Source organism: Xiphophorus hellerii, chromosome 16 (genome assembly GCF_003331165.1).
Source record: "Xiphophorus hellerii strain 12219 chromosome 16, Xiphophorus_hellerii-4.1, whole genome shotgun sequence".
NCBI lineage: Eukaryota > Metazoa > Chordata > Actinopteri > Cyprinodontiformes > Poeciliidae > Xiphophorus > Xiphophorus hellerii.
This window is the reverse complement of record NC_045687.1, coordinates 17,550,276-17,576,338: the sequence shown is the minus strand read 5'-3', so window position 1 is coordinate 17,576,338 and position 26,063 is coordinate 17,550,276. Positions and strand designations below refer to the sequence as shown.

Genomic DNA, 26,063 nt, shown 5'->3' with positions numbered 1-26,063 from the left:
CAGGATACCTGACTGCAAGCTCAGATGAAACTAGTTTCATCACCGACTTTTCTTCTCTGTGTCTCAATTTAATCTTCTGTTCATATGCTCAGTCAACAGGATGGTGTACAATCTGCTGCTTTTAGGTGAGAAAAATAGATGACTTGTTTATGATTCATGTTTCAAATTTGTACATCGATCCTACATACATTATTGGTTATTCATGCAGATGTGGTTTAACACAGAAGTTGGAAAAACGTAAGGTTATGAAAATGACAAAATAATTGTTCATAATCTTAAGTTAGGTTGAAGTAAATTAGAAATGGTAAATTATTTTGAGCAGAATTTCCAAACTACCATACCTCATCAAATTTTGTCCTCTGATGATTTATTTGTCAAGTATGAAATTAACCACACTGAATGGATCATTTTTGCTTATTTCTTCTACTGCAGTCTCTTGTTTCCTGTCTTCATATTCTGCATCAGGTTGGTTCACTTGTCACAAATTGTGCAATTTCTGTGGTGGTTCATATTAAACCAAGCTTTGAGTTCTTTCTTTTTAGATAATCTGATCAGATTAGTTGGATCAAACGAGCCATGTTCTGGACGAGTTGAAATCAACCACAATGGTGTCTGGGGAACAGTCTGTGATGATGGTTGGGACCTAAATGATGCTGAGGTGGCCTGCAGACAGCTAGGCTATGGTCCTGCTCTGGGTGCTCCACAAGCAGCCCAGTTTGGGCAAGGAACTGGACAAATCTGGCTTGATGATCTGGTCTGCTCTGGAAGTGAAACTTCTCTTGACGTGTGTGGGCACAGCGGATTTGGGATTCACAATTGTGGACATGGAGAAGATGCTGGCGTCATCTGTTCAAGTAAGATTATGTTCTTTACGTTCATAGTTTTCTGATATAATTTATTTAATTGTTTCCAATAAAAAAAAGAATTGTAATATTTTTGATTAAAAAAATGTAATAGTTTTTTAATCAGAAACTTTGATATTTTAAAAAAGAGTAATAATTTTGGACAGATTTTAATTTGATTAGGAATAAAGTCCATGTGGCCACAAACAGGTCCATACAGTTTAATTATTAAAAAAAAGAAGGAATGTAGGAAAAAAAAGAATCAAACATGCTTTTGTCAGTAAGCGTCTGTTTGAAGTACACCCACAGCAGATATTTGCATATTGTCTACTTTGTTGAATACATTTGCTTGGAAGGCCAGTAACGTCGATGGAGTGGAGCTGGACCCTCTGACAGTGGTGTCAGAAAGAAGGATCCTGTCCAAGATGCAGGTCATCTTGGACAACGAGTCTCATCTACTCCATGACGTGCTGGCCGGATACAGAAGCACTTTCAGCCAGAGACTAATTTTGCCAAAGTGCACCACAGAGTGCCACAGAAAGTCATTTCTGCCTGTTGCCATCAGGCTTTACAATCCCCAAGTCTGTGCTAATTGATACATTTTGTTTCTGCGCTCATTCGTAGGTTATGTATTGATTAATATATTGCATGCGATTGCTTGTTATTTATTTATTTATTTTTTTGTTTCTGTCTAGCCATTATGAACTTATCACTCTTAGGTATATATATATATATTACAAACTTTGTATGTAATATATATATTATATATATATGTAATATATATGTTACATGGAGTAACTTTCAACAAACAAGCAATTTCTTATTGGGGATCAATAAAGTATATTCTATTCTATTCTATTATTTTATGAAAACTTACAGACTCAATCACATTAGCTGGATCAAACGAACCATGTTCTGGAAGAATTGAAATCAACCACAATGGTGTCTGGGGAACAGTCTGTGATGATGGTTGGGACCTAAATGATGCTGAGGTGGCCTGCAGACAGCTAGGCTGTGGTCCTGCTCTGGGTGCTCCACAAGCAGCTTACTTTGGCCAGGGGACTGGACAAATCTGGCTTGATGATCTGGTCTGCTCTGGAAATGAAACTTCTCTTGCCGTGTGTGAGCACAGGGGATTTGGGACTCACGATTGTGCACACTTAGAAGATGCTGGTGTCATCTGTTCAAGTAAGGTTGTGTCCTTTACATTCATAGTTTTTTAAATTTAATTTATTAAATTGTTTCCATTATCAACAAAGTTTATATTGTAAAAAAAGAGTAATAACTTTGGACAGATTTTAATTTGATTAGGAATAAAGCCTGTGTGGCCCACAAACAGATCGATAGAATTGGATTTAAAAAAAAAAAAAAATAATAATTAAAAAAAATGAAACACATTTTGTCAGTAAGTGTCTGAAGTACACTCACAGCAGACATTTGCATATTGTCTTTGTTGAATACTTTTGTTTTTCCATGTTGCAAAAATTTGCAGATTATTCAATCAGATTATCTGGATCAAACGAACCATGTTCTGGAAGAGTTGAAATCTACCACAATGGTGTCTGGGGAACAGTCTGTGATGATGGTTGGGACCTAAATGATGCTGAGGTGGCCTGCAGACAGCTAGGCCGTGGTCCTGCTCTGGGTGCTCCACAATCAGCTTCCTTTGGCCAGGGGACTGGACAAATCTGGCTTGATGATCTGGTCTGCTCAGGAAGTGAAACTTCTCTTGGCGCTTGTGGGCACAGCGGATTTGGGATTCACAATTGTGGACACGGCGAAGATGCTGGTGTCATCTGTTCAAGTAAGATTGCATATATTACTGTAAAATTAATCCACCAGAGTAACTACTCTGTTTCTACTGATAGAATTTGGGCATAAAAATGTTTTAAGCTCCAGCCTGCTTATAAATACAACAAAAGCATCCGTACTTTATTTTTTATTTTACATTTTGGCGCATTGCAAACACAAACTTGAAGAAAACATAATTGTGAAGTGAAAGGAAAATGGCAAATGTCTTTGTAATTCTCAGACATGAAAGCCTGAAAAGTGCGTCATGCATTGTTTCTGCCTATGAAATAATTTTGAAATATTCCCACATTTTCCTGCATGTTCCTGATTGACACCACCTGCAAGATTCTTGGGGTCACCTGGAAATGGTTGTAGACAAGATATGTTATCACAACATATCTTGTAATGACATATCACAATGTATGTGATATGGAGGAAATTGGAGCATGTTATCAATGAAGACAGTGTGATTGGATGGTAAAATATTCTAAAGAAGACTGAATACAGTTTTTGAGTGAAACTGATTAAAAAACTTAATAAAAATGCAGCCAACTTCTTGCAGGTTCACTATTGTCCATTCTTAACCCTCCTGTTATGTTCGTTTCTAGGGTACAGCAAAAATGTTCGTGGGTCAATTTGACCCAGGGAGTGTTTAATCATGCAATAGTGTCAGAAACCAAAAAATTCCTCCAAAACATTTTTGTATCTGATTATTAACTCCAATACTAACCATTTCAATCAATATTTGTGCAATGATGTTTTATTATTTCTCAGAAATTAAGGATCAATGACGACAACCTGCTCATTTACTCATTTGGACATAAAAAATGGAATTTAGATTTTTAATGTCCACTGAAAAAAACCTAGACACAAAAAAACAATAATTTCCTTGAAGTTGACCTTTGGTAAATTATTTTATATTATACTTTTTTTTTTTACCAAAGGGTGATCTTTATAATTGAACTTGAGACACACATACTGTTCTGGGTCAAATTGACCCGCTGATTAAAATCAAGATAAATGAGTCATGCAGAGAGTATTTATGTTTTTCTCCACTTCTGCTGAGTGTCACTCAGAGTGGGTGGAGTTTGTCCACAGGAACAGAAAAGATTCCCGTCAAAGGTTGTGTGAACACCTGCTTTCTCGCAGTTTCCTAGTGAAGTAAAGAGAATAGTGAGAAAGTGGGCTTGTGTGTGTGTGGTTGGGTGTGTTTGCGTGTGAGTGTGTGTGTGGTGAAATATGGTTCATAACTGCAAGGAAACATATAGAATTGGACATTTTAAAATCTTTTTTTGCACTTTAACCTGACTGCCGGGTCAAATTGACCCGAACAGTATCGATGTAAAAAGTAGACCTAGGGTTTGGTACAAATGTGTAAAATGAATAAATTTTCAACTTATGTCTAGAGTGCACCTATTAAGACAAATAGAAAACGTTTCATGCAAAAATAATGCTTCTATTTTTTTTTTTTAATTTGTAAATTTTAAAACGGGTCAATTTGACCCGGAACATAACAGGAGGGTTAAATTAGTTTCTTTTTAATCATACATATGTCACATTAAAAAGCTTCATATGTTCAGGTTTTCTACTTCTTTCACACAATCTTGCCATCTTAACAGGGACGTGTCATTTTCAAGAATCAATATAGGTGACAATTTCAGTTTCTCTTTCACCTAAAGTCTGATTAAAGCATTTAAGTTTGTGGCTTCAGTGTGACAAAATGTAAATAAGTAAGAGAGGAATGAACACTTTTGCAGGGGAGTTTTGATATCTAACACCTTCTTTGTTTGTGAAATACTGATGATTTCTATGTTTTCTTGTGTAACTGAAGATCTTCAGATCAGATTGGCTGGTTCAGGTGCGTTATGCTCTGGAAGAATTGAAGTATACTACAATAACTCCTGGGGAACAGTCTGCAATGATGGTTGGGACATGAATGATGCTCATGTTGCCTGCAGACAATTAGGTTGTGGTCCAGCAACAAGTACCAGTATATGGGGTGTATTTGGCCCAGGTACTGGACCAATCTGGCTCGATGAAGTGGCATGTTTAGGAAATGAAACTTCTTTAAGTGAATGTCAGTACAATGGTTCTGAAACACACAACTGTGGACACAGTAAGGATGTTGTTATTTTTTGCTCAGGTGAGAATGAATTTTTAAAAATATATTATTCATATTTAAATGCTTTTGCTGAGTAGCATGGATGTGTTTAGTATTATTACAGATTCAGGATTCCGTCACGTATTTCATAAATACATGCTGCATTTTGATTTTTACAATATTGTGATTTTAATTTACCTGCCTGATAGGTCCCCCAGTCCGATTAATTGGGTCTTCTCGCTGCGCTGGTCGAGTGGAAATCTATTATGATTATTCATGGGGAACAGTATGTGATGACGCCTGGGACATAAATGATGCCCAGGTAGTCTGCAGCCAGTTGGGCTGTGGTGCAGCACTGGCTGCCCCTCAGTCAGCCAAATTTGGGCCAGGAAGTGATCAAATCTGGCTTGATGATGTGAGCTGTGCAGGGAGCGAAAGACATCTGTCTGATTGCTCACACAATGGATATGGGAATCACAACTGTAACCACAACAAAGATGCAAGTGTGATCTGCTCAGGTGAGAATTTCTCATTTTGCTATATACAAGTGTGTGTTTGTGGAAATGAACGAATCAATATCACTTCATGCCCAGTCAGTTCCCCTGACTATTTTGCAGCTATGCAACTGTCTACCCAGCATTCACTTCCTAAGCAATTTGAACTTCAGCAGCTTTGTTGTTGAACAGGACTACACAGGCTAGCCTTTGCTTCTCAACTACACCAGGCTTAGCCTACCATCACTCTGTTACTGGTTCTACACTGTTATTTCCTTTATCATTTAATCGTTTCAATAGTTATTGATTACTGAAACTGGAAACACCCGAAAAGACCTGCTGTTTTAGAAATTAACTGACTCAGTCATGTAGCCATTCCAACTTTGCCCATGTCAAACTTGGTACAATTGTTACCTTTTCTAATTTTCTGTGCCACCAATGCCTACCTAATCTGTCCTACCTACTAACATGTGTCATGATGAAGAGATAATGTGTAGCATACAGTTTGAGTGGTTATAATGTTATACCTGATTGGTATTGATTTTGTTTTTAGGCAGCAACATAAAATTAGTTGGGTCAGCTTGGTGCTCTGGAAGAGTTGAAATTTATAACCGTGGGTCCTGGGGAACAGTCTGCAATGATAATTGGGACATAAATGATGCTAGAGTGGTCTGCAGACAGCTGGGCTGTGGTACAGCAGTGAGTGTCCATCAGTTTGCAGAGGGGACAGGACAAATCTGGCTTGATGAGGTGGCCTGTAAAGGCAACGAAACATATCTGTCTGACTGCTCTCACAGTGGATTTGGTGTGCATAACTGTAATCACAGTCAGGATGCTGGTGTCATCTGTTCAGGTAATGTCAGTTTCCTACTAAAGGTATTAGTAAAAACTTACAGTAGTTGATTGTAATTTAAATCCTCATTGGGAGAAATTGGAAAAAGTTCTACTCTATTATTTTATAAATTCAAATGTTGATTAAATTAATTAAAGTAACTTTAAAGGCAAAACTTAATGTAATGTCATTGTGTCTGTTACATCCAGAAACAGTGCAGTGTGTGCATCTATTGCGTAATATGTCAATGACAAGCCTTTTGTTGACGAGAGACTGTATAAAAGTGCTGTAATAAATAGAAGAAAATATAATCTGTGTTGTCATTGTACAGAAATTACATCAAATCTGAAGCTTGTCAGTCCTTTATGAAATGTATTTACTATGTTATGGTGACACTATGTGACTCTGACACTATATATTGTGTTTTTTGACAGGCCTTATAAGGCCCACTATTGGACTTACTCCTCAAGGTGACATCACCTTGGGTCATAATGTCAGCATCAGTTGTTCAGTCACTGATGCACAAGTAAGAGGGATATTTGTCTTGACGAAGACCACAGGCTCATTCAGCCAGGCCGTGAACTCAAGCAGCAGCTCTGCTACTTTCTATATCATTCAGGCCACTTTCATTGATCAGGGTTGGTACAAGTGTCAGCTTCAAATCATACTTCCCAATGAAAACTTCACCACTCTCTTTAGTGACACAGTCCAGCTAAGAGGTATTACTTTTTTGCATCCATTTACTCTTAAAACTCTAAATAAATGTGCCAAGACAATAACAACTGTGTCATTTCTTTAGTGATCTTTCCAGCACCCACGATCAGCATTGAACCCTCTGGAGTGATTACTCTCGATCAGGATGTTAGAATGGTTTGTTCAGTCACTAATGAACAAGGAGGAGGGTCATTTATCTTCAGGAAGTCTTCAGGAAGTTTCAGTGAGACTGTGAACTCAAGCAGCAACTCTGCTACTTTAAATATCCCTAAAGTTACCTTTACAGATGAGGGAGACTACAAGTGTCAGTTTAAAGTGAGGATTTCTAATGATGACTTCAGCACCAACTTCAGCAGTGATGTCTCACTCTATATAAAAGGTATGTTTTTATGTTTATTTTGCATGTTAACTCAGTTTACTTTAGGATTGAAAGGATTATAACAGGTGACCAATCTTTGCATAATTTTTCAGGTGAAATTCCAAAACCCAACATCACCTTGCAGCCTACCGGTCTGGTTTCCTGGGGTCAGAGTATCAGCATCGTATGTAACGTTATGGATGGATTGAATGGATCATTTACGTTCACAAACCCTCCTGGTTCTGTCATTCAGACTGTAAACTCAAGCAACAACTCAGCTACTTTCCATATCGGGCAAGTCACTTTGGGAAATGAGGGATTGTACCAGTGTCAGTTTCAAAGAACGGTCTCTGGTGAAGTGTTTCACACCAACTTTAGTGACCCTGTCTGGCTAACTGGTAATTATTTTTTAATAGCTTTAGCCATTTGATTAAACATAGAAAAGACATGATATTTTTGTTGCTTTTTAGTGAACCTTTCACAGCCGACCATCACCTTGGATTCTGCCGGTGGGGTGATGTGGGGTCAGGATGCCACTCTCACCTGTTCAGTCATCGAGGGATGGGTAGGAGGATTATTTGTCTTTAGGAGAATGCCTGGTAATTTCATCCAAACTGTAAGCTCGAGTAGCAACACAGTTAGCTTCCATATCACTCAAGCTAACTTGAGAGATGAAGGATTATACCAGTGTCTGTTTCAAAGGAGAGTTTCTGATCAAGACTTCAACACCAGCTTCAGTGATTCTCTCCAACTAACTGGTAATTATGTATTAATTTACATTTGCCACTTCTTATGAGATCTCTAAAATTTACTGTGACATCCCCTCACTGTGAATTATGTCAAAGGTTTTGGGCTGTAAAGTTTTTTTCTTGTGTTTTTTTTTTTTTTTTCAGTATTTCTTCCAACGCCCAGCATCACTTTGTATCCTGCTGGTGTGGCTTCTTTTGGTCAGACTGTCAACATCACTTGCTCAGTCTCTGAGGGTCAAGTAGGAGGATCATTTATCTTCAAGAAAACATCAGGACCAATCATTCATGTTGTAAATACAAGCAGCAGCTCGGCTTCATTTCAAATCAATCAAGTCAGCTTGGTGGATCGTGGATCGTACCAGTGTCAGTTTCAAAGAAGGTCTTTTAATCAAGACTTGAGCACCAACTTGAGTGATTCTGTCCAACTAAATGGTAATTTCACCCTCTTATGTTTGTGGATTGTTTATAAATAGAAAACTAGCCTTTAGGTGCAGGTGTGTGGACTTCTAACTTCAGTTATTTTCTGTTTTGATCATTTCTTTATTCATTTTCTTGTCTTTACTTTTTCTTTGTGTTCAGTTAGGCTCATTGTTTTGTTCCTTTAAACTGGTGTGTCCTGTTCACTGTTATTAGGTGGAATATTTGTTCCCCATTTTTCATTCTCTTACTTTGTTTATCTTTCATTTCACTCTCTTTCTACCTTCTCCCCTTTCCAGCTGTTATTTATTTTCTCATCTACTAGCTGGATCCACTGTCCTATTATTAACTCATTTGATTCTTTTGTCATATTCACTTCCCACTCAGTATATGATCACTTTTCTCCACTTGTTCCTCCTGGATTACTCCATTGCCATTTATTGTTTCCTAAATCCTCTATTGTCAGCATTATTTTTGCCCTGTTGCTACCTATCTGGCTATGTCAGTATTTTTTTTGTTATTTATCTCCATGTGACTCTTTAGTCCGAGCTTTGGTGCTCTATCTTCCTAATTTAACATTGTGTTATTTTTCAGTGAGCCTACCAAAGACCAACATCATCATCCAGCCCATTGGTGTGTTTATGTGGGGCCAGGATGTCCACATTACTTGTTCTATCACTGGAGGGGAAGTAATAGGATCATTCATCTTCACAAAGACCCAAGGTTCTTTCACCCAGACTGTGAACTCAAGCAGCAACTCGGCTACTTTGTATATCCCTAAAATTACCTTTACCGATGAGGGAGACTACAAGTGTCAGTTTAAAGTGAGGATTTCTAATGAAGACTTCAGCACCAACTTCAGCAGCGATGTCCCGCTCTATTTAAAAGGTTTGTTTTCATGTTTATTTTGCAGATTAACTGAGCTTACTATAGGGTTAAAATGATTATAACAGGTGACCAATCTTTGCACCATTTTTCAGGTGAAATTCCAAAACCCAACATCACCTTGCAGCCTACTGGTCTGGTTTCCTGGGGTCAGAGTATCAGCATCGTATGTAACGTTATGGATGGATTGAATGGATCATTTACGTTCACAAAGCCTCCCGGGTCTGTCATGCAGACTGTAAACTCAAGCAGCAACATGGCTACTTTCCATATCGGGCAAGTCACTTTGGGAAATGAGGGATTGTACCAGTGTCAGTTTCAAAGAACGGTCTCTGGTGAAGTGTTTCACACCAACTTTAGTGACCCTGTCTGGCTAACTGGTAATTATTTTTTAATAGCTTTAGCCATTTGATTAAACATAGAAAAGACATGACATTTTTGTTGCTTTTTAGTGAACCTTTCACAGCCGACCATCACCTTGGATTCTGCCGGTGGGGTGATGTGGGGTCAGGATGCCACTCTCACCTGTTCAGTCATCGAGGGACGGGTAGGAGGATTTTTTGTCTTTAGGAGAATGCCTGGTAATTTCATCCAAACTGTAAGCTCGAGTAGCAACACAGTTAGCTTCCATATCACTCAAGCTAACTTGAGAGATGAAGGATTATACCAGTGTCAGTTTCAAAGGAGAGTTTCTGATCAAGACTTCAACACCAGCTTCAGTGATTCTCTCCAACTAACTGGTATTTAATTTACATTTGCCACTTCTTATGAGATCTCTAAAATTTGCTGTGACATCCCCTCACTGTGAATTATGACAGAAGTCTTTGGGCTGTAAAGCTTTTTTCTTGTGTTTTTTTTCAGTATTTCTTCCAAAGCCCAGCATCACTTTGTATCCTGCTGGTGTGGCTTCTATTGGTCAGACTGTCAACATCACTTGCTCAGTCTCTGAGGGTCAAGTAGGAGGATCATTTATCTTCAAGAATACTTCAGGAACAATCATTCATGTTGTAAATTCAAGCAGCAGCTCGGCTTCATTTCAAATCAATCAAGTCAGCTTGGTGGATCGTGGATGGTACCAGTGTCAGTTTCAAAGAAGGTCTTTTAATCAAGACTTGAGCACCAACTTGAGTGATTCTGTCCAACTAAATGGTAATTTCTGCTCTTTATGTTTTAGATTGTTTTTCACTTTCACAGAGTATATTTAAGTTGTTTTTTCTCCACTGTCTCTTTCTGGTTTACTCCATTGTCATTCCTTGTTTCCTGGATCCTCCATTGTCAGCATTATTTTGTTCTGCTTCTACCTATCTGGCTATGTCAATAAATTATTTATGTCCATGTGAGTCTCCAGTCCGCACTCTGGTCCTCTTTTAAATCTTTCTAATTTGACATTGTGTTATTTTTCAGTGAGCCTACCAAAGCCCAACATCACCATCCAGCCCACTGGTGTGGTTATGTGGGGCCAGGATGTCCACATTACTTGTTCTATCACTGGAGTGGAATTAATAGGATCATTCATCTTCACAAAGACCCCAGGTCCTTTTACCCAGACTGTGGACTCAAGCAGCAACTCGGCTATTTTACATATTCATCAAGTGAACTTTACAAATGAGGGATCGTACCAGTGTCAGTTTCAAAGAATAGATTCTAGCTCTGTTTTTAGTGATAATGTCAACCTGAATGTGACAGGTAAGTGTGAAATTAGTTTAATGAAATAGTTCAAAATGAAATAAATAACATTCTCATTATGTTTTTAGTGATTCTTCCAAAACCAAGCATCACCATGGAGCCTGCAGGCGTGGTTACTTTTGGTGACCTCATTGCCATCAATTGTTCTGTCTCCACTCAATATTTAGGCGGCTCATTCACCCTGCAGAAGACCTCTGGATCATTCAATAAGACCCAACAATCAAGTACCAACTCCTCTACGTTCAGATTTCTTGAAGCCAATAATAATCATGAGGGAGATTTCCGCTGTTATTATGAAAAACTTGTGGAATATAAAACTTTCACCTCCCCTCTAAGTGACAGTGTCACAGTTTCTGTTACTAATAACTGAAGTTCATGTGTGTGACCCTTCCTCAATCTCCTATTATATGGCTATCCTAAACTAATGTAATCTAATGAATGTTGCATGAGGTGAGTGTGTAAGTTGTCACTTTGTAATCAGTAACATAAATCATAGTGCTGATGCAAAGAGCATGTAATTATTTACATAACTGTTGAGATGAAAGAGCACAAAATAACTCACATATAAACTTCTATGAGGGAGAAACGGCAGATAGGTTACTGGGTGTAATGAAAACAAAAAGGATAAGCAAAGGTCTTAAAAGTTAGTTGAATAAACTAGAGGCTTTCCCATGACTTTGTTGAAGCATTTCTGTAGTTAGTGCTATCAAGTACCAACTCCTCTACGTTTAGATTTCTTGAAGTCAATATAACCATGAGGAAGATTACCGTTATTGTTATTATCAGCAGACTGTGGACCATCAAACTTTGGCCTTGCCTAATAGTGACAGTGTCACAGTTTCTGTTTCTGACAACTTAAGTTATGGTGGGATTAGTAACCTTCCTTCCTCAGTTAACATGTGCCTTTTATTCAAGTTAACTATTTTTACCAATGGCTTCCCTAAACTAATCTAATCTAATTCTTGTTGTAAGAGACAAGTGTGTAAGTTGTCACTGTTTTATAAGCAAAATAAATGTTGGTGCTTATCCAGAGCAGAGGTGGTAGGTGCTATTCTGTAAATAAAAGCAAATAACTGTTTTACAAAATTGATGAGATTAGAATACATAACATAATCCACATTGAAACCTTTATGAGGAACAAACTTTGTGTCTACATCATTGGCCTCAAAAAAATGTGTTCCATATTATATAAAAAACAAAGCAAAAATCAACAACAAGCACAACACTCGGTTTAAATGTATTTTTGTAATTATGGTAGATAACCCAATGAGAGCAAAAATAAAAAGAAAATTTGTTGCATAGTGAGTTCAAAAAATCTCCTGACTTGAACTTTTCCTGTGACTTTGTTCAATCATTTCTGTAGCCATTGATACTTAGAATTTTTCTTCATAATTCATTTCATGTAAAATCTTCTATGTGTTAAGATATGATCGTTTCATTTTTAGATTTTGAGCCTGTTTATATCTCTGACTTCATACTGCAATTACCACTGGTCTGTATTTGATGGCGTTCTTGTCTGGTGGTTAATTTTAATAAATTATGTAGCCCAATATATGGTTGATTTTGATTCTGACATTTAAATACTTGTACGTGTCAACCCTCTAACTTCCTTAAGGTAACAAAAAGAGTAGAACTGGATGAGTAGGAATGTAAAGTACACTTCAAAAATGAGCATATCTGACTTTATGCGAGTTATTTTTAGTTATTTTGGGGGTATGTCTTCACATCATACCAAAACTAATACCTTTCCCAATTTTTACAAACTAACTCAAACTCATTCAGATGGGACACAGAGAGTCTGTGAACATTCATTTTCAAGTCTTGCCACATATTTACAATGAATTTTGGGGCTTTAATTATGAATCTGATTGCATGAATCGAGGCTTAATTAAGTCAGGATATGTTGAAAATCCCAACTCAATCTGCTATCCCAGTTTTGCGAAACACCCCTCTGATTTTGTTCTGGTTAGCCATCATTTCTGACGTGTGGGAGACAGTCTATACTGACATCTTGTGGAGAGAGTGGGCAAGCTAAAATAACGGAAGGAGTTTGGTTCTCTGTACCAGTGGTTTCCACTGGTACATAAGTATATTCATTTCCTTTTTATTTTACACGTGTAATCAAAAGGTCTCAGCACATAGAAGCAGGGTTGGAGTGAGGTTAGTCTGTTAATGTTATTTTTAATCCAATATTATGATTAAAGCCTCAACTGTAGTGACATGAATTTATGTGGATAGCCTGAAACATCCCCTCCTCCCACCACACACACACACACACACACACACACACACACCCACCCACGCACCCACACCCACACACACACACAGTCTTACAGCTGGGTTTTCACTCTGTGAGTGACTATTTCCTGTCTCCGGAAAAAATAACTGCTCACAGGCTTACAAAGACTAAACAGGTTATTTGACGCCCAGATTTTCTGCTCTTGCTTGCTACATGATGTCAAGGTAAAGTATTTTACCACATGTCTCAAATGATACATTAATGTTAATTATTAACAGCTAAAATAAAACAAGAAGTATGGTAAATTATTTATCTTCACTTGTAAAACATGAGACGATCAAAGATCAGAAAACAAGACTTCTACTTTCACTTTTAAAGAGCTTGTTTAAGCCCTTTGTAAACCTTGATGAACAGCATGTAAAGTTTCTTTGTTTGGATTGGTTTTTGCTTTAAAATATTTCATACCTGACAGAGTCACTGTGGTGAAGAAATAACATGGGGAACAAGTGCTGTGCCACCACGAGGGATAAGGAAGTGACAAAAGGAATCCGTAAAACTGATAAAAGGAATGACGACTCTGACAAAGAGAAACAAGGAGACACTTCCTCAGCTGCACAGCCAACGCATTTAGAGGACGTGAAAGATGAAACGCAAACATTGATGGGAGAGGCTTTATCTAGTCAAGCAGAACAGATGTCTTTTGAGACAAGGGACTCTACTGAGAACTTTATCAGTTTGGCAAATGATACATCTCATGAACTTCCCAATCCAAGGTAAGCCTTATTATATATTTTTTATCCTGCTAAGGATTATTCAAGGTGCATTTATCATTATACATGCAGGGCAAGGGTTTCCAAGTCCAGTTTTTGAGAGCTGCCTTCCTACCAAGTACCTACATTCCTTTCCCAACACATCTAAATCAGATGAACTGCTCATACCATGACTGCTGCTGGTGAGGGAATTCAGCTATTTGATGTGTGGGAGCAGGAATGCATTTAAAATCTGCAGGATGGTGCCTCTTGAGGACTGGATTTAGACACCCCTGACAAAGGGTGCGACTACACATCCAGCTGTATAACTGAAAAAATGCACAACATTATAGATTAACAAAACTCAAACAAGGTGTTATACAGGATTTTCTAAAAAACAACAACAAAAGAACAATTATTTCAATTTGCTGCTTTATTATGCACTGCAAGACACTCACTTGGATTTGATTCAGAGGCGGCTTTGTTCTTTGTCATTTAATTTATTAAAACTACTGAACTAGATCGATAGGCAGATCTATATAAAAATATTATGTTTCTGTCTCATATTTTTATGACTTTTAGGGAACTACCTGCACTTATTTGTTCCACTTAAAGCACTGCAATAAAACTAGCTTGAAGCATCTCTAATTTCTATAAAGTTAAGTTGCTCTTGTCTTTTGTCAGCTCATCCAAACTTGTATCAGCTGAGGAGAAAGGTAAGTAGATAAGATGAAAAGTCTAAATACAGTCTCCTAATGCAGAATTACATAAGTATAATTGAGTTGTTGCTATGTTGTGCAATAACCTTTTTTTTTTTTTTAATTAAAACAAGCAACTTGGGTGGACAGTAACATGCCGGAGCTTATTCAGAGTGTAGTTCCAGTGATGACCATAGCTGACCAGATTCTCAAGTTGAAGATAATCCACCAGGAGACGTATGACCAAATCGAAGCCTCCTCTGTGAACCAGGATCGAATGAGAAAACTCTTTAGAGCACTTAATTATCCAAAGGCAAAAGCAGCTTTCTACGATATCCTTGGAAAAATTCAACCTGAGACTTGTGAAAGTATGTTATGTTTACTTCATGTCTATATTTTTTTTAATAGTTATGATGTTTGCCAAAGGTAGCTGTTACACTGTCACATATATGACTTTAACTTTTTTTTTTAACAAAAATATATAAACACCATTCCTGGTTTACGCACTGATTCGAAATAGCAGCATATGTAAATCTATTCCTAGCTAAGTCAAGCTTCCACAAAGTAAAATGCTTTTATATCTATGTCCCACAAGTTCCCAAAGTTAGGACAGACGTGGCTAAGTGAGAATTGAAATATGCTGCCCTCAGTGATTGAAATGATTTTCCTCAAGACTATAAATTGACACAGCAGGTGACATTAAAAGCACTGCTGAAGGACCGTGAAGAAGTGAGTTTTGTTAAATGCCATTGTTGTTGATAGTCATGTTTTTATTAGCTGTTTTTATTATTTTATGCTTTGATGCTTTTAAAGCTAAAATAATGTAATTCTATGAATATAAATGGTGATAATCTCTACAATACTTTTTATCTGGTCAAATGAATTATTTCTATTATTATGAGAAATCTTGTGCTGTGCACATCGCAACTAATCTCTTGTTATGCTATACAGATGCTTTGCTGGCACAATTAATTACATACGTTGGGATGCTGTACTGACACTCAGTTTAACCCAAGTATTTTTTAATTATGCTAAAAATTTGACCACATGTGGGCACTTTTTAAATGTGCAAACAGGAGAGACCTGGCTTACCTGAACTTTCACCCCAAGATGATCACACAATAGAATAGAATGTGCAGTGTATAGTAGGGGCAAAATTTTAGCATAAATACTGTGCAGCTTATAGCGTACTCTGCTCTAAAGGAATGTGCGAGTGTGTAAGTTCATCTGAAAAAATGATCAAAATGTACACGAGTAAATAACATGCTTAAAAATAAAGTAATGATACGATGTAAAAATAAAACTTAAAATTTTTTCACTGTTTTTCCCACAGCTGAAGATATCATTAAAGACGTCATCAAAAATAACAAAGAATACTTGAGAAAAAAGTGCGCATGGGAGTTGGAAGGCACCGAAAAAGATAATAAAGAAATAAAATTATTGGATCAGATTTATACGGAGCTTCACATTGTTCAAGGAGAAAATGAACATGTCAATAAGCAGCATGAGATTTGGGAGATTGAAGACAAGTATAGAACTCAAGCAACAGAAGGAATTAAGATAAACTGCAACAATATCTTTCAAAGCACACCAGAAATGAGAGCTATTAGAACAGTGATGACCAAGGGGATTGCTGGAATCGGTAAAACTGTGTCTGTAAAAAAATTCATTCTTGACTGGGCAGACGGAAAAGCAAATCCAGACCTGGACTTCATCTTCATGATTCCATTCAGGGAGCTTAATTTGGTCAAAGACGATGAGTTCAGCCTTGAGACTCTTGTTAAAGAATTTCATCCTGTACTCAAGAACATAGCAGTTGCTAAAAATGTTGCTAATTACAAAGTTTTGTTCATTTTTGATGGCCTTGATGAAAGTCAGCTTAAACTGAACTTTCAAACAACTAAAAGATTGACAGACCCAACAAAGGAATCATCTGTAGACATCCTGGTGACTAATCTCATTAGGGAACATCTTCTGCCCTCTGCGCTTGTCTGGATAACTTCAAGACCAGGAGCTGTTCAGCGCATCCCCAAAGAATATGTCTATCAATGGACAGAAGTCAGAGGTTTCGATGATCCACAGAAAATACAGTACTTCAGGAATAGAGTTCAGAACACAATGGTCGCTGAAAAAATAATTGATCATATTAAGAACTCACGGAGCTTATTTATCATGTGTCACATACCCATCTTCTGTTGGATTGCCTCAAAGGTTTTTGAGTACTTGCTTTTAAAAATGGAAAGCAGTCGAGAGAAAACCACTAAGATACCCACAACTCTTATTGAAATGTACACACACTTCTTTTGTATTCAGATAAGGATCGCTGTTGAGAAATACGACAAGGAAAACGAGTTAGAGATCACTGAAATCTTCAGATTGAATGAAGATTTCATCTTCAAACTGGGCAGAATGGCATTTGAAAAACTGAACAAAGGGGAAATTATATTCAGCAGTGATGATCTAAAAAGTTATGGCATTGACACAAAGAAAGCTGGAGTCGACTGTGGGTTGTGTACCACAATATTCAAGGAAGAGAGCATCTTTCACTCAAAGAAGCTTTACTGCTTTGTGCATTTGACAATTCAGGAGTACTTTGCTGCTCTCTTTGTGTACAGGAGTTTTGCAAGTAAAACAATTGACTCTCAAAGCCTCAGAGATTTCCTTCTGATAGGATCTGAGGACGAGCTGAAGACAATCTTGGATGTTCACCCAGTTGATCTCCCTTTGGATGAGCTAATGGAAATTTCAATAGCTAATTCAACTTCGAGAAAGACAGGAGAACTGGACATGTTTCTTAGGTTCCTCATTGGCATGTCCTTAGAGTCGACACAAAAGCAGCTTCAAGGGCTCATTCAGCAAACAGAGGACCACTCTGAAGTTGTTGAGAAGATCAGGACAAGTATAACAGAAATTGATCTTTTGGACTGCTCTCCAGACAGGTGTTTGAACCTTGTTCACTGTATGACTGAACTGAAAGATGATTCCCTGTACGACAGCGTGAGACAGTTTCTGAATCCAAATCAGTACCCAGAAACACAGCTCACCCCTGTTCAGTGTTCAGCTTTGGCTGACTTAATGCTAATGTCAGCTACACCTATTGAGGAATTTGACCTGGCGAAATACACAACAAAAGTAAAGGGCATTTTCAGGATTGTCCCAGCTGTGAGAAACTGTAGAAAGGCCAGGTGAGTTATCGTTTGGTTTTTGGTTAGTGATACTATTAACTGATTAGGGTTAAATATGAATTGTTTAAAATGTATTTAAAAGTAACTTTCCAATGAAAGTATGTGTGGAAGTATTTGAACTGCTTTGTAATATTACAGTGTGGGTTTGCTGGGTTTCAGTTAAAAAAGGACTGCAGTGATCAGAATCATCTATATTGGTCAAGATTGTGAGCAAAAAAAGGAACTTGACTTTTGTTTCACACACTCACAGGGTAAAAACTACAAAGTGTGCATATGTAAACTTCAGAGTAAATTAATTAAATGATAGAAGAACTATGTGTTTCAGCCAGTAATAACTTACTTGGCTCAATAAGATTATTAATAAAAATTTTAGATTTAAATCTGTCACCACAAAACTTAAATAACTTAATAAATAAATAAACATTGTACCTGTGCGAGTTGGTATAATCAACCAAAACTGGTTAATACAGCAATATATCATGTTGGACTTTATTATATACTGTATTTAAACAAAAGATGCATGGATAACAAATTATAGCTCTTCTAGAATAGGTTTTTAAGGCAGTGTCCTGAAACTCTAGTCCTCAAGGGCAGGTGTCCTGCAACCTTTAGATGTCTTTATGTGTCAGCACACTTGGCTCAACTATGAACTCATTAGCAGATCTCTGTAGAGCTTGACTGCATGCTATCGAGGCAGTTTCACCATTTAATTCAAGTGGACAAGTCTAAAAGTTGCAGGAATCAAGAACTGCAGTTAGAGACTGCTGTTTTAAAGGTAAATCATAAAAAAAGTACAATTTTAATTTACTTTCTTGGGTAATCATGGAACCACATGCCAGTTTTACTCATGCAAACCAACAAAGAGCATCAGAAACAAATGTTTACTCAAAGCTTGAAGTCATAACAGGGGACCAAGGACTAGGTCTCTCAGATGAGCAGATTCTTTAAGGTAGTGATCAACTATAACCACTTCATAGAACCCCATGTTTCCTTTTAAGTGGCATATTACTTTGTCTGTAAAACATAATTCCACTTTAAAGGCTTGTCTCATTTTTGCAGAATATCAGGTGCAGATCTTGACCTCTGGATTTGTGAAACTATTTCTTCGGCTCTGTGGAGTCCACGCTCTCCACTAACTGAACTACATCTTGTACATAATACTTTTAATGATAAAGGTATTACTGTACTGATTGATGGACTGAAAAACTCTCCATGTAAACTGGAGGCTCTCAGGTCAGTGAAAGTTATATTTTTATTGTTGTTTTTCTTTTTTTTTACTGATATAGAACAAAGTACAAAAGAAACAAAATTCTGACTTTAAATGCATTGTTCTGACTGTTACTATAAAGTAGGTGAGGTGTCAGAAACATCTGATGCAAGCTGATAAAGGCTAAATTAGTTGCATTAAAGGTGTCCGAGAAAGAACAACTCAAATACTTTAAATTTTGAAGGTAACTTTCCATAACTTATTAGAAATATTGCTAAGGCAAGAAAAAGGTTCAAAAGCTTGAAAAAAGAGATAATTCCACTGTCTGGGTTTTGGCTAAATAACACTTTGCACAAGTTGCTCCCCTAATAGTTGTTAATAATTTTGACACTGCAGGAGCCATTATTTTGCCAATAAACCTTATGTGGAATAGGAGTCGATTATTACAAATGGAAGTGTTTACTGAGTAAATTGTATACTGTTGCCAGTGGTTATGTTTAATTAACTTTTTGAAAAAAAAATACAAAAACAAAAAACACTCTACTCTAACTTGAGGATATATTGGGCTACCCTAATATTGTAAGTCACTTCACCGAATGAAGAACAAGCATGTTTTAACCAAAAATGCTCCACACACAGGCTTGCACCTCTAAGGATTTAATTTTCTTTTTTCTAAAAGAGACTTCATTGATATGATGTTTTCTGTCTGCTTATGCAACATGACATATCAAAACAAATGAGGAGCAGTCTTAGGAGTCTAAGGCTTTTATGGCTGTTATCACCTTGTTTTTGTGTAGAAGGCGCCAGTTAAATAATAAATAGTTCAAATTGATCCAAACATATTGTGTTTATTCAACAGATTTGTCTTAGTTTTGCTCAATGTGTTGTGCAGTCTTTCAGGAAACGGACACTCAATGTCAGTGGCAGAAGAGTTGGCCTCGGCTGTAACATCAGTAATCTCCAACATAAGAGAACTGGAACTGAGTGAAAACGTGCTGGGAAAATCACTACTGCCGGTGATCTCTGAGGCGCTTCAGTGCCAGAAATTGGAGAAGCTCAGGTCAGTGTTGAAAATGTGTTTTACTGGACATAGTTCCCTATGAATTTCTCCATATGGTAAAAAACCAGATTTATCCTTTGTAGACTGATGTCTTCAAAGCTTTATTATTGCAAGTAATGTTCACGCTGCATCAAAATTACTTAAATTTTATCATCCACTATATAATTATCTTAGATTATCATGTTGGTATTACCTGTCTGTACATTAAATCATGACTTTTATTTTCCATTTCAAGGATAAGGCTGAACAGAAATGAGATTAGAGAAATCTGCAATGAGATAGGGAAGGCATTCACAACCAACTCGACAAATCTGAGAGAACTAGAACTGAATTACCTCAATTTTGCCGACTCAGAACTTGAGATCCTATCATCGTCATTGATGAGCACAAGCTGTGCACTGGAGACCCTGAGGTAATATCAAAAATAAACTGCATACTTTTCTTTACTCTAGCACACAGGTGAAAGACAGATTCTCTCCAGCAACTGTGGGATCTACTGAAAAGCGTACTTCTTACCACAACATACAGTCTCAATTTCAACATTATTGATGTTTGCAATGTTATAAATTAGTCAGTGAATTGCAAAACAGTGCATTGTTTCTCCTTTGAAATGTTTTAATGACTACTCAGTTTGATGAGATTTACTTTTTATTCAGACTCAGTCACAACAAGTTTACTGCGAGAGGTTGTGAGACCCTGGCTTTGGCACTCAGTTCCAGACCTACACCTTTAAGAGAGCTGGACTTGAGCTACAATGACCTGCATGATTCTGGAGTAGAGAAACTCTGTAGCGCACTGACAAGTTCACATTGTGGTTTAGAGACATTAAGGTTAGTCTACAACACAGGTGTCAAACTCCAGTTCTCGAGGGCCACTGCCCTGCAACTTTTAGATGTGCCTCTGCTGCACCACACCTGAATAGAATAATTAGGTCAGTAGCAAGGCTCTGGAGAACTGATCTACACAAGAAGGAGGTAATTAAACCATTTCAATCCAGTGTTTTGTACTTGTGGCACATCTAAAAACTGCAGGACAGTGGCTGTTGAGGACTGGAGTTTGACACCCCTGGTCTACAAAATGCTGTTTCTCAATGCTATCATTTTAAAACACAAAGGATGATAGACATGGTCGATCTGAGATTATGTTTTCTGAAATGTCAGCTGGTTGATTTCTCCAGGCTGTCTTTCTGTAAAGTGACAGAAGATGGATGTTCCTCCCTGGCAAAGGCTCTGATGTCTGACTGCTGCAACCTCAGGGAGTTGGACCTAAGCTTTAATCACCTGACAAATCAAGGAATCAAAACCCTGACTGAGAAACAAAGAGATTCACACTGCAGCCTAGAAAATCTTAAGTAAGAGCTCACTTGAGTCTGAACTTATTATTTCAGCATTAAGATGCAAGATTGAGTTTGGCTTTTTTGGTACATGCATCTTTTATGTGATAATTGTATATTTTATTTTTTTTACTGTATTCCCTGCCATCAGTGTGGACCATAATGAAGAATGCTGGGTTAACCATAAACTACTGCGAAGATGTAAGTATATAGCTTTTTATTATAGACATTTGTTTATCTTCCACTTAGCAGTTTCCAATATTATAAGCAGCAGCTTATAATACCTTCAAACCTTCAAGAGCTTTGAAGGTTTGTCTCTTTATCAGTGTGTTGATAAGGAGACAACACACTGATAAGGCCTGAACGCCTTAGATTACAAAATTGGTTTCTGTTTTGCTCAGTCTAAGTGACCCACATTATTGAAGGTGCTGTTGCTTTTCTGTCATTTCAAACCAATCTGCCCATTCTGCTCTGACACTAAAAAGGCATTTTCATAAAAATAACTGCTGCTCTGTGGATATTTTCTCTTTCTCAGCTCATTGTCTGTAAATCCAATTGATGGTTTGTGTGAAAACCTAGTTGATCTTTTAAAATACTCTGACCAGCCTCATCTTAAAAGAGCATCAGTCAAGACATTTACACATGTAAATGTATTTAGTTGCTGCATTACTACATAATTATTTGACTCCAAATATTTATTTTTAAATAAATTGAAGTAAATAATCGTTTACTTCTCCAGGTCGCCAGGTTCTGGCACCTTTATTTTGGAGGTCTTAAGCTAAATACTTAGGAGCCCCTTTGACAACCTTCAGATATGTTCCACGGCACTTGAATGTGTCTGCATTGGTTTGACAGCCTGAAAGCAATCTGTCTTGGAAACATTAGAGAACCACCTTTTAACATGGCAACAAAAACAATCTTCTCAAAAACAAAACAACAACAAAAACAATCTTCTCAAAAACAACAAAAACAATTACTTCTCAACAGTTTGCTTACTGAGAAAAACACATTTGATCTACATTACTAGTCATTTTTGGTCCTGCAGCTTGAATGTGGCTTAAAACCTTTTAAAACCACATTTTACGTTACATTTCACCGTGACTTTGCTGACCCCGCCCAAAATTGCTCTTAATAAATTTGCTTGTTTATGGTCCCCCCCAATAATGAGATGGAATTTAGTCCCTTGACTGCAGACAGCTAATAGCAGCTTTCTGGAATTATCTGAAGGGTTTCTTTCAGATGAAATCTTTACTCGTTGGTATCCTGCTCATTAAAAGTTGTGGTTTCATGGATTGAGAAAATATCTGGACTATAAACTTCAATATAATTTTGCACAAATGCCTGAAATGTCCAGTTTATACAGCATCACAGACATCCACTAAAGAGTTTTGCAAGTGTGTGTTGGACCATTTTATTGACTTTTTCAATATGTTAAAATCTCAGTGCGCTGTTGCTGAACTTGTTTACATGTAAGGCAGGCAACTGGGATTGGATTACTTGGACAAATTTTAGTTCTGCGTGTAAATTAACGTTGCTAGACTAGACTACTTCGATTAGTCAGGATGATATTACCAGATTTTAAATGCGATGTTCAAGAATTAATTATGTTTATAATGTTCTTTATAGATGCCTGTGATCTGACGCTGGATGAAAACACTGCAGGGCGAAGAATCACTTTGACGCAAGACAATAAACAAGCACATTTTGATCAAGAGAAGCAACATTATCCTGATCATCCAGACAGATTTGATTTGCAACAGGTTCTTTGTAAAGAGGGTCTGACAGAGCGCCATTACTGGGAGGTTGAGTTTCACAGTTTGGCAGACGGTGAGGTGGGAGTGGCATACAAAAGTATCGCCCGGAGTGGAGACAGTAGTAGTGAGTTTTCTTTAGGAAGGAATGAGAAATCTTGGTCCTGGTCCACAGATGGAACTTTTTGGCACAATGATCCCACTGAATGGATTTTGACTGAGTTTAAAACACGGAACCTTGGAGTGTATTTGGACTGGCCAGCAGGTATTTTGTCCTTCTTTGAAGTGTCTCCAGATGAATTGACTCACCTGCACACAGTATGCACAACTTTTACTGAACCACTCTATCCTGGTTTTGGTTTAACTTACGGATCGATGTACATAAAAAAAATAGAAATGGAGTAAAGAATGGACATTTGACTAAATAAGGTTGCTGTGAGGCATAGACAATGCATGAAACAGCGTAGCACAAGAATGCTTTTATTCAGTTTCTATAAAGGGAAAGTTTTTCTGCTTTGCCCCAAAGCCTCAGCTTTCTAAATATTGTGTGCTGTTTAAACACATTTCCATGTATTAATATTTAATTTGTTGAAATGTGCTGAGCTAAGATGACCCTGACTGTGCTCAGTGCATTGTGTGTATAAGGTTAATAAATAATAACAAATTCATGTTGTGGGTTTAAACTGCCTCCTTAAGTCGGTTACGCCTCAATGCAAAATTTGATTGCGGTCATTTTACTTCTTTAATTTTCATTTTTTGCTAAAAAATGATTGCTTTTCTTATTTAAATGAACAATTATCTCACCGTCTCAGGATAAGTTTCTTTTTTTTCCCTGTCATAGCAGTTTCATTGCCTGGGGGAATTGCTTAGTTTTTTCAGCTCACAAAGTGACAAATAGACTCAATTGAGAAAAAAAACTCAGTTTTTCTCATTAATTCAGTTCAATGCATCTGCATCTCTTTGTTGCAGCCTGGTTGATCTTTGTTTCCTCTTTTGCAGTGATGTCTGTGGTTGTTCAATTAAGCAGGAAATACTGGTGCACTCATTCAATTCAGAAAAACAGCATCTGTACAAAACCTTAAAATGATAAAATTCTCAAAAAATATTACAGTACCTGCCTTTCATCAGTCTAACATTACAAATTCAAGAATATGACGTATTTGAAATGTTTGAAAACAAAAAATTGTGATATATCCCAAGAAAGAATCTAAATGAGTTAATCTCACTTTATCATGAGGTTAGGTCGATTTAATAATAGGAAGACACCAATACACAACTCTGTGCTATAAAGCCCATGGAAAATGTTTCCTGTATACAACAAAGGCTCTGTATTCAAACGAGAATTAAGGAGTCCAGCATAGGGATACCGATTAAACCGAACAGACAAAACAAAAAGCAACAAAACCCCCCTGATTTTTAAACCATTGTTACTTTATGACCTCTGAAACAAAGCTTTTTCTCTAAAGCAATTATCATAAAATTACAGATTGTTTTTGTTTATTTCAAAATAACTAAAATATGTATATTTTCTTGATGTTAAGTGCATTGTTTTTTCTTTTGTTTGTTTAATGGTAAAGTTTAAAATAATGTGTTTTTATTATCAGAGGTTTTACAAGGAAAATTACAAAGGGATTTTTAACTTTTGGACTGAGATAATATATATGGTACAATAACATACCCAAGCTATGTCAGTATCTAAATCCATCGTAGTATGTATGCTTGTTCAGTCATTCCTGTTGGAGTTATTTACCTTTTTTTTAAAAAAAAAACTAAATCTGTGAAACATATAAACTTGTTTTAGTTGAGAGGAATTTTGTTTTGACATTTTATCTTGTATAGTATAGATGATGGTAACTTGAGGTCCAAAAATCTTGCATCTCAATTATTTATGAAGTTTAGAAGTTGCAGCATATGTGATGAAATACTGTACAAGTGTTGTGAGATCTGAACCCGCATTTGAAAATCTTCTGTGTTCACTTAACAAAGTCAAACTGACCTTCACAGTTGAGAGAGGAAAAAATAAATGAAATTGGTGAAAATTGAAAAAACTTTAACATGGATCTGACTTTTTCTTTTGCTCTGAGTCTTGAACTCTGGTTTGTGGTCATTTAGTCACTAACATATTTATATTTTTGCACCTTGACATTTTCTCCCATCAATGACAGAAATGACAAAATGAAGGACCAAATTTCTGTCATACCTCGTGGTCTTTTAAAAAGACATTTTGCTTGATCATTTTAAAACAACTTGGCAGGCATTTAGTAGGTTCATAACGAAATATCTTTATAAGAATAGATCACTCTTAAGGTACAGGCAGTTTGCAGGTTAAACACAGCAATGGGTAAAAGTTTTGTTTTCATAATGGACCATACAGTAATGAAAAGAAGTCTTTATTCAATCATGTATATTTTGCTTCCACACAATGACAATTACTAATAATCTTTCAAAGACACCACAGTTAATAGTTTTACAGACTTAAGGTTTACTTCTCTGGTCTCTGGCTGGTATAAGAAGCCTCACAAATTCTTTATTAGAAGCAGCCTAAACGTTAAAGTCTGAAGTCAAAAACAATGAAATGGTATCACTATGCAGTTTGGTTTTTATACCCTTGCTACTCTAGCCAGGCAGCAAACTGTGTTAGGCTAGGAAATACCCAGGAGCACATTTTGGATACCCCTGTCTTAAAGGGACAAACAGTCTTTTGTTTGTCAACATTACACAGACTGCATTCATAAATAAAGATGTGATACAGAAACCTACTACTATCAGACATTCAGAGAGTCTCACCTGTTCTGTACTGGAATCCATTCATCTACCACTAGAGGGCAATGTTTTAAAGGATATGACATTCCAGCATCCTAAAAGTCTACTGGTGGTGTGGAAAACTGTAATCAAAGATGCATTTGCTGAATATACACAATCATTTTACAGAATAAGGTAAGCACTAAGATAAACTCTTAACTAATTAGAAT

At 36.9% G+C, this 26,063-nt stretch overlaps 2 protein-coding genes across 2 annotated transcripts; both read left to right on the top strand.

Moving 5' to 3' along the window:
- LOC116735525 (immunoglobulin superfamily member 1-like) lies at positions 1–12,419 on the top strand. The gene is made up of 19 exons (XM_032587475.1): positions 1–125; positions 433–465; positions 543–854; positions 1,722–2,030; positions 2,335–2,646; positions 4,465–4,776; positions 4,944–5,252; positions 5,782–6,081; positions 6,495–6,779; positions 6,860–7,153; positions 7,246–7,530; positions 7,603–7,890; positions 8,026–8,313; positions 8,893–9,186; positions 9,279–9,563; positions 9,636–9,923; positions 10,045–10,332; positions 10,588–10,869; positions 10,938–12,419. Exons 1-19 carry the CDS (start codon positions 101–103, stop codon positions 11,237–11,239), a joined length of 5,091 nt encoding a protein of 1,696 aa, XP_032443366.1. The 5' UTR covers positions 1–100; the 3' UTR covers positions 11,240–12,419.
- Positions 12,420–13,205: 786 nt separating this feature from the next.
- Positions 13,206–25,145, top strand: LOC116735527 (protein NLRC3-like). The gene is made up of 12 exons (XM_032587476.1): positions 13,206–13,332; positions 13,581–13,881; positions 14,542–14,573; positions 14,690–14,923; positions 15,889–17,740; positions 18,800–18,973; positions 19,840–20,007; positions 20,243–20,419; positions 20,664–20,837; positions 21,185–21,358; positions 21,492–21,541; positions 22,967–25,145. Exons 2-12 carry the CDS (start codon positions 13,604–13,606, stop codon positions 23,494–23,496), a joined length of 3,843 nt encoding a protein of 1,280 aa, XP_032443367.1. The 5' UTR covers positions 13,206–13,332; positions 13,581–13,603; the 3' UTR covers positions 23,497–25,145.
- Positions 25,146–26,063: the final 918 nt, after the last annotated feature.

Excerpts from the sequence above, each read along its gene's own strand:
- LOC116735525 (XM_032587475.1), top strand. The coding sequence starts at position 101 with ATGGTGTACAATCTGCTGCTTTTAG. Across the intron at positions 7,531-7,602 it reads TGACCCTGTCTGGCTAACTG|TGAACCTTTCACAGCCGACC; the intron begins GTAATTATTTTT and ends GTTGCTTTTTAG. Across the intron at positions 7,891-8,025 it reads TGATTCTCTCCAACTAACTG|TATTTCTTCCAACGCCCAGC; the intron begins GTAATTATGTAT and ends TTTTTTTTTCAG.
- LOC116735527 (XM_032587476.1), top strand. The coding sequence starts at position 13,604 with ATGGGGAACAAGTGCTGTGCCACCACGAGGGATAAGGAAGTGACAAAA. Across the intron at positions 21,359-21,491 it reads TGCAGCCTAGAAAATCTTAA|TGTGGACCATAATGAAGAAT; the intron begins GTAAGAGCTCAC and ends CCCTGCCATCAG. Across the intron at positions 21,542-22,966 it reads CCATAAACTACTGCGAAGAT|ATGCCTGTGATCTGACGCTG; the intron begins GTAAGTATATAG and ends TGTTCTTTATAG.